This window comes from Mustela lutreola, chromosome 3 (assembly GCF_030435805.1).
Source record: "Mustela lutreola isolate mMusLut2 chromosome 3, mMusLut2.pri, whole genome shotgun sequence".
Classification (NCBI taxonomy): domain Eukaryota; kingdom Metazoa; phylum Chordata; class Mammalia; order Carnivora; family Mustelidae; genus Mustela; species Mustela lutreola.
This window is the reverse complement of record NC_081292.1, coordinates 194,209,787-194,225,749: the sequence shown is the minus strand read 5'-3', so window position 1 is coordinate 194,225,749 and position 15,963 is coordinate 194,209,787. Positions and strand designations below refer to the sequence as shown.

General features: G+C 46.3%; 1 protein-coding gene across 4 annotated transcripts in view; it reads left to right on the top strand.

Moving 5' to 3' along the window:
• Window positions 1-13,134: 13,134 nt before the first annotated feature.
• The window catches only part of NRP2 (neuropilin 2), a 115,040-nt gene continuing 112,211 nt past the window's right edge, over window positions 13,135-15,963 (top strand). Inside the window, exon 1 of one of the 4 annotated variants that reach the window (XM_059168299.1) lies at window positions 13,135-14,150. In XM_059168299.1, the coding sequence (XP_059024282.1) occupies window positions 14,078-14,150 (73 nt within the window). In that variant the 5' untranslated portion in view covers window positions 13,135-14,077. The remainder of the gene's footprint in view (window positions 14,151-15,963) is intronic. The other 3 variants (XM_059168300.1, XM_059168297.1, XM_059168298.1) reach the window with 3 other exon arrangements.

The window sequence follows — 15,963 nt, the reverse complement described above, 5'->3', positions numbered from 1 at the left end:
CCCCATCACCACATTTTCCTCTCTCGTCCACCAGTCCCGTTGTTTCTTTATATTCCTCGGGACCGTCCCCCCATCCAGAAGGAGCTCTGTCCAGAGGAGCATTTTCAAAGTGCTCTGTCTGCGTGTGCTGCTCCCAGAGTTGCAGGATTTCACAGCCCTGTTTAAGGGAAATAGTTCGAGTTTGTTACCGCACACTGATACGTTCAGATGATCTCCGAAACAACGCTGATGTGCCCCAGAACCTTCACTTTTCAGTTTGCCCAACTGCCTTTCTATAGTCCAGTCTATAGAAAGGCGTCCGTGCCCAGTCTCCCCTGAGCGATGCCACCCGGGGTCCATAACAGCGTCTCTGGGGGAAAAGCACCTTGTGACTGGCCCAAAGCCAGACTCTAATGCCATGCAGGTACACAACTGTCTTGGTTTTCACCCCGAAAGGTCATGACCTTTGACCTTCACGATGCTTGCATGGCTGCCCTTGTGCCTCACTCTGCTGCTTTGGGACAAAGGGCACTAACCTATAAATGGCCAGGCTCTTTTCTCTAAAGTATGGGTGACCACTGGACATCGTGTAACGCTAACCCGCGCTGAAAGGACACACATCGAGAGAGGGCTGTTGACACAAATGTCGGGTGAACGATGCTTCATAGACCCACGGAGTAGAAGAAAGCTTCGTCTTCCAGGGAGACCTATCTATTCCAACGCCCTCATTTTCCAGAGGAAGACACAGAAACCCAGAGCGCGGAGCACAACTTGCTTGCAGAGCTGCTGAATGACAGAATGTAGACTTCCTCTCCCTTAAAAGAATGTTCTTTCTGCTTTACCATGCCCCGTTCGTGGGCTAAGCATGGTGATTTTTTTCCAAGCACCAAAAAACCAACAAAAAGATACTTGAGCTATTCCTCTTTTTGAGAACGTTACGTGACCAGGAATGGCAACTTGTCCCCATTGAGATAGGAGTTGGTTTATTTAACTTCGTTCCCGTCAGAACTCAGTGGTTCTCCCTACCAAAGCACAGCCTATCTGCCTGGTCCTGGAGAGATTTTGTCACACCAACAATCAACAAGTTATCACTCAGGTGAGGAAAACTTACTATCCAGGAACATCATACCTGGGTCTTTCCACCTCTAGGACAGTCTGCCTATGTGATCTGCACTCCCAGAGAGGCCGAAGGAAGAGCTTTCTCTAGGCACGGTCCCATCTACCCCCAAAAGCAATGAGATGCTTAATAAATACTATTGTAAGGTGATACGTTTTTACTACAGCGGTGATAGCTAGGGTTGTTCTGTTTTGTTTTTTAAAAGATTTTATTTATTTATTTGACACAGAGAGAGATCACAAGTAGGCAGAGAGGCAGGCAGGGAAAGAGGGAAGCAGGCTTTCCACTGAGCAGAGAGCCCCATCCGGGGCTTGATTCCAGGAATCTGAGATCATAACCTGAGCCAAAGGCAGAGCCTTAACCTACACTGAGCCACCCAGTCACCTCTTGTTTTGTTTTTTTAATCAACATCCTCATGACAGACCCCAGTTGGACCAGCGGATGCTGATTTGTGGTCTCTTGTAAGATTTCTCTGTGGGATCTATTACCAAGTTCTTTTGTCGGTGCATGAGTAAACAGATCGTGTGGAGAGGCGGGGAGAGCAGGAGTTTGAAGTCTGAACATTGCCCTGTGGTGAAAGGACCGTACTTGGGTTAGAGTTTAATTTCCTCCTCAGCCAGCAACTCTTTGTGTGATAAATAAGTTACCATTCCTGTAAGCCTAGGCAGAAAGACAATCTACACAACTCTGGGGCAGGGGAAACCTGTTTATTTTGCAATTAGCAAACAGTGAAGAGTCTTGTCTGGACCACGTTGTGAGGGTCCCGGACTTTGACCCTCTCCACTGACAGTGGGCATCTCCCTCCTCGTTAAATAATCCTCCCGCCACCACATTTTAAGAGTCGGAGAATTTTTTTTTTTTTTTATTAACTCTAATAAACAGCATAGCAGCATTTGTTCAAATCGACGTTTTCAAATTCCTTTCAATGGATGTGGGGTTGCTCCCACATGTTACTCTTGAAAAGAAAGGATCAAAATACAAAAGCTATCATAACAGTATTTCTGCTGGAATTGCCCTGGTGAGCATTTTAAAAATAGCAGCAGAAGATGCTTTGATTTTTTTTTTCTCATCGTGATGTTGCAAAAGAACCTAAATACAGCTTTGCATTTGTTTAACTGAAAGCTGCCATTTCTCAGTGTCAGTGAGATGTCGAGTCCCAAAATGATGAGCACAGTTAACTTCAGTTACCAAAAAAAAAAAAAAAAAAAAAATATATGAGTCTTAGCATATTTTTACCAGAGTGTCTTTGTTAAAATGATTCTACGAGAGAGTCTGCAAAAAGAAAATCTACAAAAATTGGAATTAGGGAAATACGTGGGATGGGTTTGGATTTGATATAATTTCTATTTAGCAATGCAAAATGAATAAATAAATGTCAATACATTGAATTTCTCTGGCCGGGACAAATTTATCATTAGTCACAGAAGCAATAAAAACAAAAATAATAACACCAATAAAGACCATAAAATGGTGCAAAGGCCTTTCATGAGTTTTTATACATTTTATACATCTTGTTCTAAATAGTGGCTTCAGAACTGATCCCACACAAGTATGTTTTAGTTAGTTCCAGATCAATCTACACCTACAGGACACATCCTGGGATCTTTATTCACCTCAAAATATATGCTTTCCTCAAGCAGTGCCTTCTTTTAGATTATTTATAATATATTTCAGCTCACAAAAATGTGATTTTTTATGTCTTAGCTCAAGAGCACATTTTTGCCTGAACCACGGTGTCCTCAGTGGAGGCTCAGCCATACCCACCATGTTGTCCTATGCTAGGCAAGCTGTTGCAATGTGACTGGGGTACCAGGATGCTGATATTTCTTCTGTGTCTGCTTTGCTTTAGGGAAGACAGGAGGGGATGGATTCAGAAGGTTGGGTGTAGCAATCCTAAACTCTGAGTCAATTTGCCTGGCCGTGGATTTCAGGCAATTAAGGAAATGGACTTGAAAATTAACTCATGGGTATGTGCGTTGGGCCTTGAGCGGGGTCCATTGACTCTTGCCTTCCTTAAGGATGATGTATCATTGATTCCTCAATGGGATCGCCTCGGTCTGGCTCCCCTATCCCGATGGACGTCAACAAGGGATCCAGGCAGGGAAGGATGGAGGACTTGGATCATCTATTTCTAATCAAATGTATAATTTTTAAAAATGATTCTGAGACTCAGAAACTTACTATTTAAGCCATAACTAAGGGGAAAATCTGTGTTACAATAAGAACACTATGGCTTTGAAAAAGCTGTCTTAAGAAATGAAACCTCTTGTGATGAAATATAATTTGAATGAAATATAATTTCATTCATAAAACTTCCTCCAGTTTTAGGAAGACAGAATTATCTGGATCCCCCAAGAACAAGAAATAAAAAATTTTTCCCACTAATTCTTTTCTTTCTTTACACATTCTAAAACTTTATTGAATTACATTTATAAGTGAGAAGAAAGCAGTTTACCCTACTTGGGAGAAGAACATGTTAAGCTCTTTTTTTTAAATTTTTATTTTTTTGAAATCTTAACAGAGTTTCTGAGCATTCTAAGAAAAGACAGTTCTTAGCATCACAAGGGCAACAGAATTTTGAATTTGGTTTGTAAGGCTGGCATTTGGGAATATATAATAAATTATTTTGATATTTTGGTAAGTTATTTGGTAATTCATATTAAGTTGGTATATTTAAGACCCAGTACATAAATCTCATGCTTTCATTAATTCAAAAACATTCGTCATATACCTGAAACTGGGCTAAACACTCTGATGAAAATAGACAATAAGTAGTAGCAATGCTACTGTTTACTCAATAATGAGTAAAATCAAGCAAGAACCATGCTCCACTGAGCCCCTGCTATAAAAATATAATGTTTGGCTGTTTGGCTCAGTGGGTTAAGCCTCTGCCTTCCACTCAGGTCATGATCTCAGGGTCCTGGGATTGAGCTTCACGTTGGGCTCTCTGCTCGGAGGGGAGCCTGCTTCCTCCTCTCTCTCTCTCTCTCTCTCTATCTCTCTGCCTGCCTCTCTGCCTACTTGTGATCATTCTCTGTCAAATAAATAAATAAAATCCTTTTTAAAAAATGTAATGAAATCTTAGAATTTGAGAGCTTACAAATATTTTACAGATCACAGATGACAACCCTCAGAACAAAACATATTTTCTTGTGACCCAGAACACTTGTGTCTATATGTCTATGAAACATACATAAAGGGAAACCAGTTTCATGAACAATGTGTACTCTGATCTTATTCTGATCTATTGCATTTTTTTTAAAATGTTGATCACAAACTTCTAAGTTGATTTTGTAACTCACTAAGGGAGCTCATCCTGAACTTTGAAAGACATCAATATGGTACAATCCCCTATCTTAACAATGAGAGCCTGAGTTAGGTCACTTGCTCATGGCAGAGGCTTGGTTCATGGAAGGGCTAGCCCGGATTTCCTGTCTGTTGGCATACGGGTCTCTATCACATTATCTTATTTTGTTTTCTTCTTAGAAACTCACTATCACCTTCTGAAATGATCACGCTCATTGCTGACTTGAGTGTTACCGGCCTCTCTCACTAAGAGAACACCGTCTTCATTGATGATTCACTATTACTCCCCCCATGCAAAGCTTGGCATACAGTATGTGCTCAATAAATATTTTTTCTTTGAATCAGTGAGAGCCCTAAACTGACTCTGCTTTCTCTCACATGCAGACTCAGCAGAATGGTGGGGTAGGGCCAAGGTTTTGAAATAACAACGTGCCCTGGATGAGTAAGGAAGTAGCCTCACAAAGAGAGAATGGCTTTCATGACACAAGGCATACTCAGTGCCAGGGAAAAAGCTAGAACCAGGAACTAGGTCTCTGACCCCCGTTCGGGGGGCCCGGGTTAGTTCCCTCTGACATATCTGTCCTACATTGTCAACCTAATTATTCATGTTATCAGGCTGACTTGCCCTAGAATACGCCTCACCCCCGCCGTGCAACTTTCCCATTTTCTAAGAGCTGGGGGAGCTCAGGGCTTAGGAAGCCCCAGTCTTTGTGAGAATACTGCCAGTCGGGTATGGCTACAGGCACACTTCCAGATGTGTTGAAAGGTCAGAAATTACATTTACTTCTTCTAAATTATGATCAAATCAAATGGGAAATCAAATGGGAAGTGTTTTCACATCCTAGCTCCTGGCCAAATTCTAATAAAGAGACAAACTCGCTTTGTCATTTAACTTTGGGGGACTTGTTTAAAGGAAGCAAACTGCTTCTGGTCAGAGAGGTTTTTGTTTGGCCAGATATCCTGTTTGGATTTTTTAAACTTCTTAGAAACTAAACTCCAGGACTCCACGTCAAAGAAAGGAAGAATGAGAATGGGCTACAGAGAGCTTGCGACCGGAGGCTACAGAGGAAAGTTCAGTTCCGCAAGAATGACTCGTGTTTTCGATAATGCGCAACTCAAGCACAGTCTGTCAAAACTCCAGGGCCTGCTCAAGAAAGCCCCGGCTTCATCGGGCACATGGTTTAGCGGGTCCTAATGACAAGTGCTCCGTGGGCTTTTCCTTTCATAGCCCAGCTGGCCCGAAATGTCCCCTGCCCATCCCGAGCTTTAGTAAATACGGCAATCTAACAACTGTGATGGAAGGTTGAGAGGAAGTGCCTTTGATTCTAAAACAAAAGTTTTCACTGGATTTTGCCTCAGTGACGTTGGGTATTGTGTTTGTCAGTATTCTGTCCTCTGAATCAGATTTAGCCGATAATAAATACAGGATGGCCAGCCATTCCGAGCCTTGCCTAGTGACCCTCAACCGGGGCTAACTCACGTCTCTCCTGTCTCCTTTATAGGAAGTTTGGATTACAAAGAGAAAAGGAGACTAAACTAAAAGTGATCATATTTACTGTGCTCTAGAAACAATTTTCCATTTCGTATTATCCCAGCATAAATGTTGCCCCTGCATTCCATTCACAATGCAAAACATCAGGGTACAGAACTCCCATGAGGGCTTGTTTCTGCCTAATGTACCCAGGGGGAAAGCCTAGAAAACATTAAAGCAGTAGCTAGGAGCTTTAATGAAGTTAACCTGCTGAAACCAGGGGAGGTTTGCCTGAACTACACCTGAAAGCACTTTGATTATGGCATCAGCTTCAAAAGAAACCCATTCCCTCATTTCTGAGCTCTGCTGCATTGAGAAATAGAATTGCACCTTTATATTCCAGGCTAATTTTGCTGCCTTGCTGAGGGCTGAAAGCATTCTGAAGCATTCTGAAGATGTAAGGGAGGCAGACTTCTCCTTCCAGCCACCACCCCCCCCCGCCCCCGGCCCCACATCACAAGCCCAAATGGACAGAAGGTGCTGTCAACTCTCCAGGTCCTAAGAATGTAAAGTCTAGTATGATAAATGCCTTCCGGTCAGAAAAAGATAACCTCCCACTTTCTGTTAACATTGAGCCAATACAGGCTCTACAGGTTTGCCAAAAAAAAAAAAAAAAAAAAAAAAACCACCTTTGTTAATTTCCCCTCTTTACACTTAACCTTCTTTTAGCTTTTTAATGTAACTTCCTTCTCCATTTCCTTTCACTTTGTAATGCTCTGCTGTTGTGTATTTCCGCTTTCCTTTTCCTTTTTTTTTTTTTTTTTTTTACTTTTGCTGATGTCGCGCCTTAACGTTCCTTTTTCATTTCCTTGCGCATCTCTTCCTCTTGGATTTTAGTTCAGCCTGTGCTCCTGCGGTCTTCTTTTCTGGTCCCAGCTGCCCCCTAATGGTTTTCAAGATCATTACTGCTTAGGGGTAGGGAGGGAAGAAAAGAGAGCTGGAGAAAAACATAAAAGGTGTTTTTTCTCGTAACTTGGAACATAGTATCAATAACTCTGGAAGGATATTGACCGCCAAAGGGTATCAAAGGGGAGGTGAAATGGAGAGGTAAATTATAGAATTGGGGGTTCGGGTGGGAGGGCAGCTTGGGCTTTCATTGAGTACGTTTTGTGCTGTTCAAAATTTTTTTTTAATGATCTACATGTATCGCTTATTTTCTCTTTAATTTAGAAAACAATAGAATCCCAGCCTGGAGATGCCTCTGCAAATGATCTTTCCTTGCAGAAAGCAGGAATCATTCCAAGCCTCTTCCCCACCACCGCCCCACCCCCACAGGGATCCAGTCCTGATACTAAAGCTGATTGGCAGCTCAGTAAACTGCGTAGGAGTAAATATGAAGGAGGAGAGTGGGAACTAATGACTAGGGTGGGTGTGAATTAACCCACCCTGCAGTATCCTCAATCGCAAAAGGTCAGCTCCCTGACTCTTGCCTTTCCATCACGACTTTCATGCTCAAATTAGCAGCTATCTCCGTGATAATGTAACAGCCACCTGACATGTAGATGTCTAATTAAGGCACTATAAGTCACAGGTTATAAATTCAAAAACAGCAATAACCAAAAAAAAAAAAAAGAAGAAGAAGAAGAAGAAAGAAAGAAAGAAAGAGATCCCTTGTAAATCTACAGAGGTTTGATAGGGTAGGTCTGCACAGGAACTAAGGAAAAAGCATGTGCACACATGGGTGGAAGATTCAAGGTTCTAAGAATGTTAGTCTATACGTTTAGTGAGAGACTGGGAATTTTCAGTTCAGAGTAAGATTCACCTGAATGGTAGAAAATTTCAGATCATAACCCTAAAATGTCCAATCGCATCACCTATAAATGTCATGAAGTTATAAATAAGCTCTTGGCTTTTGTTTGTGATTGTCAAGTGGAATCTCTTTCTCATTTTGTTTTGGGTTTTTTGTTTTATTTTGGTTTGGTTTTCTTGAGGATCTAGAAAAGGACCTTTTCCAAAAAAAAAAATCTCTCATTTGAAAGCCCTGTCAGGATACCTAACATACTATTACTCACTCTTTGAGAAAAGGTACTCATATAAATACTGTGATAATGGAATATACAATTAAGCCCCATCCATGCATTAATGTCTTCCTGGGGGATAAATGGCTGTTAATTTTAATTACTTAGGGTGGCTATGAAATTTGAACTAAAACAGTTTTAAATTTATGAATGAGGAGGGAGTCAGGAAATATTCCTAGCCAAAATCCAAAACTGTAAAGGGATAGAAGTCATTCAAACTAACCCCTTCACTTCTACAGGTGAGGAAACTGGTCCCAAATGAGTTAACAGAATTTCAAGGACGCTCAAGGGCAGCAGAGACCTAAGGTCCATCTGTCCTGACCTCAGGTTTCTGCTGCCCCAACCTGCTTCTCAATACCGAGGCCCAGAGCTGAGGCCAGGAGCCCGGGGAGCTCTGTGGAGTGTCTGGTTCCCAGTGAGTGCTCTGGAAAAGTCATCCAAGAGAACACAGACGGAGCACAGGATGATAGATAATAACATGATCCAGCCCTTCTCTCCTTGCCAAACAGACACCAAACATTTTCAAATGATTCTTCTGTTCATACTGGGATTCCCTTTTTGGTGAACAAGCAAAATAGCCTCAGCGACTTGCATAGAGAGACTACATGCCTGTCCATGGGCTTCTGTGGGAAATCTCCAGTTCTGGTATTCGAGTATCTAGAGCTGAGCTGTCTCACATGGGAGCTGCTAAACACAAACGGAATCTGTATTTTTTTGAGGGGATCCGAAACATATTTAAGAAAGTTAAAAACAACTTAAAATTCAGCTCCTCAGTCACATGAGGCACATTTCAAAGGCTCGTTCGCCATGGGAAAAGCACAGATCGCTCCTTCGTTGCAGAAAGTTGTATCGGAGGATTCTGTTCTGAAGAGAAGGGTCGATGGGGTTCCTGATGCCTCAAATGTACAAAAATCAGTGTGGCCGAGGGAGATCTGCCTCACTAAGCCAAGCAGACTAGAAGGAGCTATGTTCCTCCTTTAGTTTCCTTTGCCAAGGATTCCGGGATATTTGAGTGAATTTTGCACATTTTGCTTACTTTTTTGTTTTTTGTTTTTCCCACTTGTAAGGTTCTGTCCTACCTGATCTAGTGTCCGTGTCCAAAAAAGAGATGAGAGATAGACACAATTTAGAGTAAAGGAGATTTTGATATTTTATGGAAGTCTGTAAGGATTCTGGGAATCCACCAAAGGTCAGATCAAGTAGAAACTACTAAGTAGTATTCAAATGTATTGAATCAAAGAAAAACGTTGTTTAAGGGGTGAGTGGAGGAAAAAAAAACAAAAAACCCAAAACCTATTGACCAGAAAAGCCTGGACTTCACTTCAAACAAAAGAGAGGATAAAAAATGAGGACTTATTTTTAACTTAACTGAGGCTTTGCCTCTGAGACAGATGTAGCTAAATATTAACCAGGGCAACGTAGTAAATTACAGATTAAGACGCAATTATGCCTGGTATCTCCCCCTTTCAGGGTGAGAGCTTATCAGCGGCGGTGCTCAGATAAGGGGAAGCACCATGTGACAGGTGGTGTCTATTGTGGGTGGAAGCACGAAACTTCTGGAGCCTTTGGGTTCTGTGTTCCCAGAAGGCAAGACCCAAATGTCTTAGTTGCCTGCACACCTCCTGCACAGTCATGCTTCCATGAGCGTTTAATACGTACAATGTGATGAACACAGATGGAAAATCATACCTGAAGCAAACCTCTAGTAACAACCAATTGGTTGAGTGGGTTGGTGCGGCTGGATTCAGCTCCATAAACCCCAGCAGCTAGCACTTTGAACATGTTCTTGCAAACCTCCCGCCCCCGAGATGTAGAGGCTCTTGGTGCTTTCAAAAAGCTCTTTGCTTTTGCTGCTAAATAAATGTCACAAGGTAAAGCTGGGAATACCACCGCTCTGGCATTTTAAGAGACATGTTCTTGGAGGCTTTTTCCAATGTTTTCCTTGAAACATCTACCCCCTATTTGAAAAGTGCCTGGAGAAAAAAATGTAGAGAAACACTTATCCAGGTATCCTTTGCTGGGAGTACATGCATGGAAGGCTTGTGTAAATATAACACCTCAGAATAGAGGTTTCCAATGTCTGGCCAGCTGTGCATTTGCATCAGAATCACCTAAAACGTGTCTTCAAATAGAGATTCCCAGACACCACCCTAGATCCAAGGAATCTGATTTGCAGGAAGATGGTGCCCAGAGATCTGAATTTTTAACAGTTGCCCTGGGTGATTCTGATGTGCCCTGGCCCTCAGGTGTGGGGTGTCTAGCTGGGAACACCCATCTTTCCACTGGGGTGTGGCCAGGTTACAGCTTTCTCTTAGCATCTTTTACAAATCTGTTTTATGTTCCCCACATCCCTTCCTGTCAAAGGAATGGAATGTAAGATGGGATTATCTATTATTATTTCACAATTAAGGATAATGATGTGAAATGTCCCAGGTGAGTCAGAGACCCTGCCAGGGAGCTCAGACTCACTGGTTAGCCGATTTCTGGTTGGTTCAGTGTTTTCTCTCAACAAGCCCATCATTTCTATCCACGCTACTGGTCCTTTAGAAGGCAGTGTTTGCGGACTCCCAAAATAATGAATAGTACAGAGCCTAGCTCCTCACCGCTGAACCTCTGGTCAAAACTAAACCAACTACAGCCAAACCCCTGAGATTCCAAGTCTAGACAAAAATGGGCTGGCAGGTCTGAGCCAGTCCCAGGCTGGAGAATTTCCCTGGAGATTTCTTTTTCATCAGGCCCACGTGAGATTTGTGTTTAGTCCTTGGAAGTCCTGGATTAAAGAAATTCTAAGTCCTCCCTGAGCCCGTGGGCTCTTGTTCAGCGTGGTCTGGGGGGAGATCCGATCTCTCTCTCTCTTTCCTGGTCTAATAAAGGTTTTTGAGCTCCGGGGAGTAAATGCACCACGGCCAGAAGCGCTATGGCAGGTAGAATTCGCATTATTTATTGAGTGCTGCCCCCTAGAGGATTAGGAGCGATCCGGCCGCCTGGAGTCCCCAGGGTTGGGAACCAGGCTCACCCTCTACCCAACTGCAGGAAATCAGGACTTCCCTCGCGTGGATGGATGAGAAATCTTGCAGCAGTCGCGCCGAGGACTGCCAGGAAGTAAGTAAGTTAGCTCCCTCTTTAGGACACCTCTGAAAAATTAAAACCCATAATTCTGGGAATCAGGTCCAGGAAGAACAGAACACCGAAAATGACCCTTCTCCCTACCAGACCAAGGACCCTTGAAGCTGCCTGAGTGGGACCCCCAAGGGCAGGAGCCCAGAGTTGCCATTCTTATGCTTTCCCAATGGGTTTCAGTGTACCTTTTCTCTCTCTCCTCCTCCTCCTCCTCCCTGTGCCATTCACCTAAACCCTGGCTGTAATGGTCTCAGAAACAGGATTCTTCCATGTGGGGCACTTGGTAGCACAAATGGCTTGGTACCCCTGGCGAGTCGTGGGAGGAGGTGATACTAAGTGACTTTCTTTATATAGGCTGTGTCTCTAGAGATAGTAGTGTTACTTGTCCTTAGGTTAGTGTCTTGGCAAGGATAGAAGCTGGGGTCTCTGCTGAAGGTTCAAAATCCAGACTGCCTCTTTCTCCTATTAAATACTGGGGAGGGGTGGTCTTTCTTGACAGTTGATGTTTAAACAGGGGGAAAAAAAGTAAATCTGGACTTTCTAATAACGTAGATGTGCTCTCAAGCCAAGGGAATAAGGAGGGCATGAAGGAAGAGAGAGGGTTGGGGGTGGGGGATGAAAGGAATGAAAGGTAGCCTTTGGGCCAGCCAGGGGTTATGTTCCCTGGAAGAACTCACTAGGCCTCTGTTAAATACCCTTTCAAGCCAGGCATCTGAGATTAACAGTGTGATACGGGGTCCGTGGATTTACACAGCACTGTAAAATCCCTCCGTGGCTTGGCTCAACTATTGCAAATCACTTCTGATTCAATTTTGTTTTGGTTATCTCAGTGTAAATAACAGTTAAGTGGGAGTTACAGATTTTTCAAACACTAAAAGTGATAAACAAAGCTAATGGCAAGTCCAGATAAGGAGGAAAACCACCCAGAAGAATCCACAAGTACAAGCAAAGGAATAAATGGGATCTTCAGATGTGTGTGTGTGCTTCTTGTCACCGAAACTTTATTTTTCTTCATCAGCCCAGTGGCAGAGAGGGTACACGCCAGTGTTATTTAGACTGTTCTTGTTGGAGTCTTTAGGATAATGCAGTAATAGGTGCTTAGTGAAGCAAGACAGTTTGGAATCCACAAAGCCATCCTCAGAAACAAAGATACAAGTGTTTCCCCAGCTGTTAGCTTACAACTCCCTTTAAACAGTTTTCACACCTCCATTTAAAAATAGTTGGCATAATGCTGTTTTCTTTCTCGGGCGCGCTGTGACCACATTTCCCTGGGGAAAAGGTGAATAGAAGTAGCTACAGTAGCATTCGGAGGAGAAGCCTTCACGTACCCGTACTTTGGAGGACGATTGGGGGGAATCCATTTTAATTACCTGAAAAATTCTTGGCAGAAAGTCTCTCTTCTTCTGATAGTTACGAGTTAGGCGCGCAGGGAGACCTGAACCCTTACCCTGCGAGCAGAGGAGTCTGTTTGGGACACAACAAAGGACCCTAGTAGTAAACGCACGAGTGTTTGGGGTCTTATTCAGCCGGGGCCGACCGTGTGTGTCGCCGCCACGCACTGCTGCCTGTGCGAACGCATGGCTGAGCCGCCGCCTGGTTCCCAACACTAAACACCGCACGCCACCCAACTCCTCTTGTAACGCCATTGCGCGTGGCATTGTGCTGCCTCCTACGTGTGTGGCCTCGGAGCTCGGGAATTTGGGTGGGGGGCAGGGATTGCCCGCATTTCCAGCGGAGTCTCCCGCGGGCGGGGACCGCGCGGCCAAGGGCAGTGCGCCCCGGAGGTGCCCCGGGGCGGTCCCTCTCCGGGGCATTGCGCGCGGGCGGCCGGGCGCAGCCGGGCGCGGAGGTGCCCGGGGTGGGCGAGGAGCGGCTGGATGGGAGCCGCCTCAACTTTGATCGGGCCGCCGCTGGGCGGGGGGGTGGGGGTGGGGGTGAGGGGAGAGGGAGCCGCCGCCGCCCCGCCCGAGCCGGGTGCCGCGGAGCTGAGCTGTGCGCCGCGCGTCTCCGCGGCTGCCTCTTTAATCAGGAACACAGAAGGGGCGGGCCCTGAGCCGGCGCGTAATCGGATAGCTCTGCCGCGGCTCTGACATCCACATGCGGCTCGGCCTGAAAAGGCTGGGGGGAGCCGGAGGGGAAGCAGAGAAGGCGAGCGAGGCACCAGCCCGCAGCCCGCCCCCGGCACATCCTCAGACGCGCAGACCTCGGCGAGGCGCTGGGCGAGGTGGAGGTGAGGGCGGGCGCGAGCGAACTCGGAGAGGGGCTCGCGCACTCCCAGGCGATCCCAGCCGCCGCCGCCGCCGCCCCGCCAGCAGCAGCCGCAGCCGCAGCAGCCACAGCCGCCGCCGCCGCCGCCGCCGCAGCAGCAGCAGCAGCAGCAGCTTCTTTCCTCTGACTCCCCTCGTCAGGCTGGCCGAGCGGGTGTAGCCGCTGGGGAGGCTCCCGCTCGGGGAACCCGGCGACGGCAGGAGCTGGGCGGCCGCCTCCCACTCCGGCCGTCCGGCGGTGGCTGCCTCCGCCCGCGTGTCGGTCCCGGGTGCCGGGGGATGTGTGTCAGTTTACGCCTCTGAGATCGCACAGCTGCCTGGGGACCGTGGGATGCCCAAGCCAAGTCTGGGCTTTTCTTTTTATCGTCATTATTATTATATATGTATTTTTTACGCTTGGCTTTCGGGAAATCTTCGTGATGTTGTAGGATAAAGGAAATGATACTTTGAGGAACTGGAGAGGACATAGATGCGTTTTGTTTTTAAGAGAGGAAACCCGTCCCCTCTTGCCAGCTTGCTCCCGCTTTGCTGATTTCAAGAGCTACCCTCTTAGTGAGGTGAGAATCCGGCAGGAATAAGGTGAAGACGGGCCGCCAGGACCCAGGAGGGAAACACTGACCATTAGAGACCTTTGCAGAAGACACTGTAAGGAAGAAAGCAAGAGAGAGGAAAACAAAAAGACTTAAAATTATACAAGAAATCTACAAATCCAGCTCTGGAGAAAGCCTCCTTCTCCAAAATGGATATGTTTCCTCTCACCTGGGTTTTCTTAGCTCTCTACTTTTCAGGACCCGAAGTGAGAGGCCAACCAGGTAAGCCCCTGAAAGTTTTTCTGGTCATTTCAACATGCTTTTCCCTTTAAAAGTAACGGCTTATACGGGCCCCACGGAATGGCATAGAAAGAGGCTTCCTCTATTCTAAATAATTTAAAGAGAGATCCCAGCCGGCCCTTCCTACACCACCACCACCGCTCCTAAAACCCAACTTTCTTCCCCTACTAGGAGAGTGTGAGTGTGTGTGTGTGTGTGTGTGTGTGTGTTTTGAAACATGGACAGAATTTGGCGGTGTTCAGATGTCACATATGGACTGAATCAAAGATTTAAAAATACTACAAAGCCTTTGCATTACAGTTTTGGGGATTTCCCCCCCCCCCCTGTCTTGAAGCAGAACACATCTCCCTTGAGTTTCTTCAACCTAGCCAGTGAAATATAAATCATTTGCATTCTCTCCACTTAGCTACATTGAGCAATGTTAACTGAAGGGCTTGGGAAACACAAGAGTCTAGTTTTGGTTTTCCAGTGCTGTGGATTCTTTGCAGAATGTGTGGATATGCCTGGAAATCACAGGGCACAGGCTGGTGGAGCGAGTGGGCCTGCAGCTGAGCTAGGGGCCTGGGGCTGGACGCTGCTGGCAACCAAGGCGGCTGGTCTTCCCCGCTCTCCCCCCCTGCATCCATGTGTTTTCTGGGAAAGTAAATCATGTTCTTTTCAAAATTATTATTAGATAAAACAGACTGCGTCGCCTTCGAAGGTCTCTTACTCTTGTGAAGTGGTTAGAAACTTTTGAGTGGAATTTGTTCTCAACCGCTGCCAAAAAGGGTGTGTGGACAGACTGCAGAGATAAGGACTGCAAGGCCCAGAACAGTCTGGGGCCAGTATCCGGCAGCGCGCAGGAGGGCTGGCATGGGGCACACGGCCTGAGAAGGGATCGCTGAGTGCAGGGAATCCAGGGGGGCTTGCCTTTCCTTCCCCACATCACTCTCCCGCGAGTGAGTCTCTCTCCCCTCTGAAAACAATCTGGGGAATCTGACAAAACTCTTGGAAGCTGCTACAGGTGATTGAGATTGGGGACACCGTCTATGGAGGAAACAGGGAAAAGAGAACGAGAAGATAAAGCCTTGGTGAAGTGCCTTTAGCGGAAGGCACTTCCAAGGCTACGGCCGGCGGGCGGCCGGGGTAGGGCTAACCCCCTGCGGCTTCCTGGGCCCCTCCCCTCCATCACCGCGGCATAGGGGGTCTTGCGGGAGCCCAGAGGGGAAGCTGTTCGCCTGGTGCTCTGGCTCTCGCCGCCAACACACCCATTTAAGCTCGAGTGTTTAGTTGAAGGGAAGCAAGACTGAGGATCGCCTTTGCTATCCAGATCCACACGTTCGCTGCTCCTTCTCTGCCATAGAGCCGGTCTTCAGGGCAGCTGCAAATCGGATCGAAGAGATGGGCGCAGGTCTCACTTGTCTCCCCATCCCCTCTTGCCTTAATTCTAAGTTCCCAGCTTGAAGCGAAATTAAATGACCTCCCACAGACCTAGATGCTGCATAAATTATGTATGTTTGTGTGATTCGCTGTGTGTGTGTGTGTGTGTGTGTGTGTGTGTGTGTTTGCGCGCGCGCACGCGGTGAAGATGCCCACGGTATATTATGTGTTCAGGCACGGACTCTAGTAGGCCCCGGCGAGCGCGCGCACACTGGGGCACACACCGGCGCGCGCGCGCTCTCATATACACACGCGCGCGCGCGCGCGGACACACACACCCAACTTCAGGTTCCGTGTGCTTTGCGGAGCGGGAGGGGTCGTAAAGACTCAGAGGCCATCTCCTACCCCAGATGTTCGCACATCTGTCCCCGAGCGC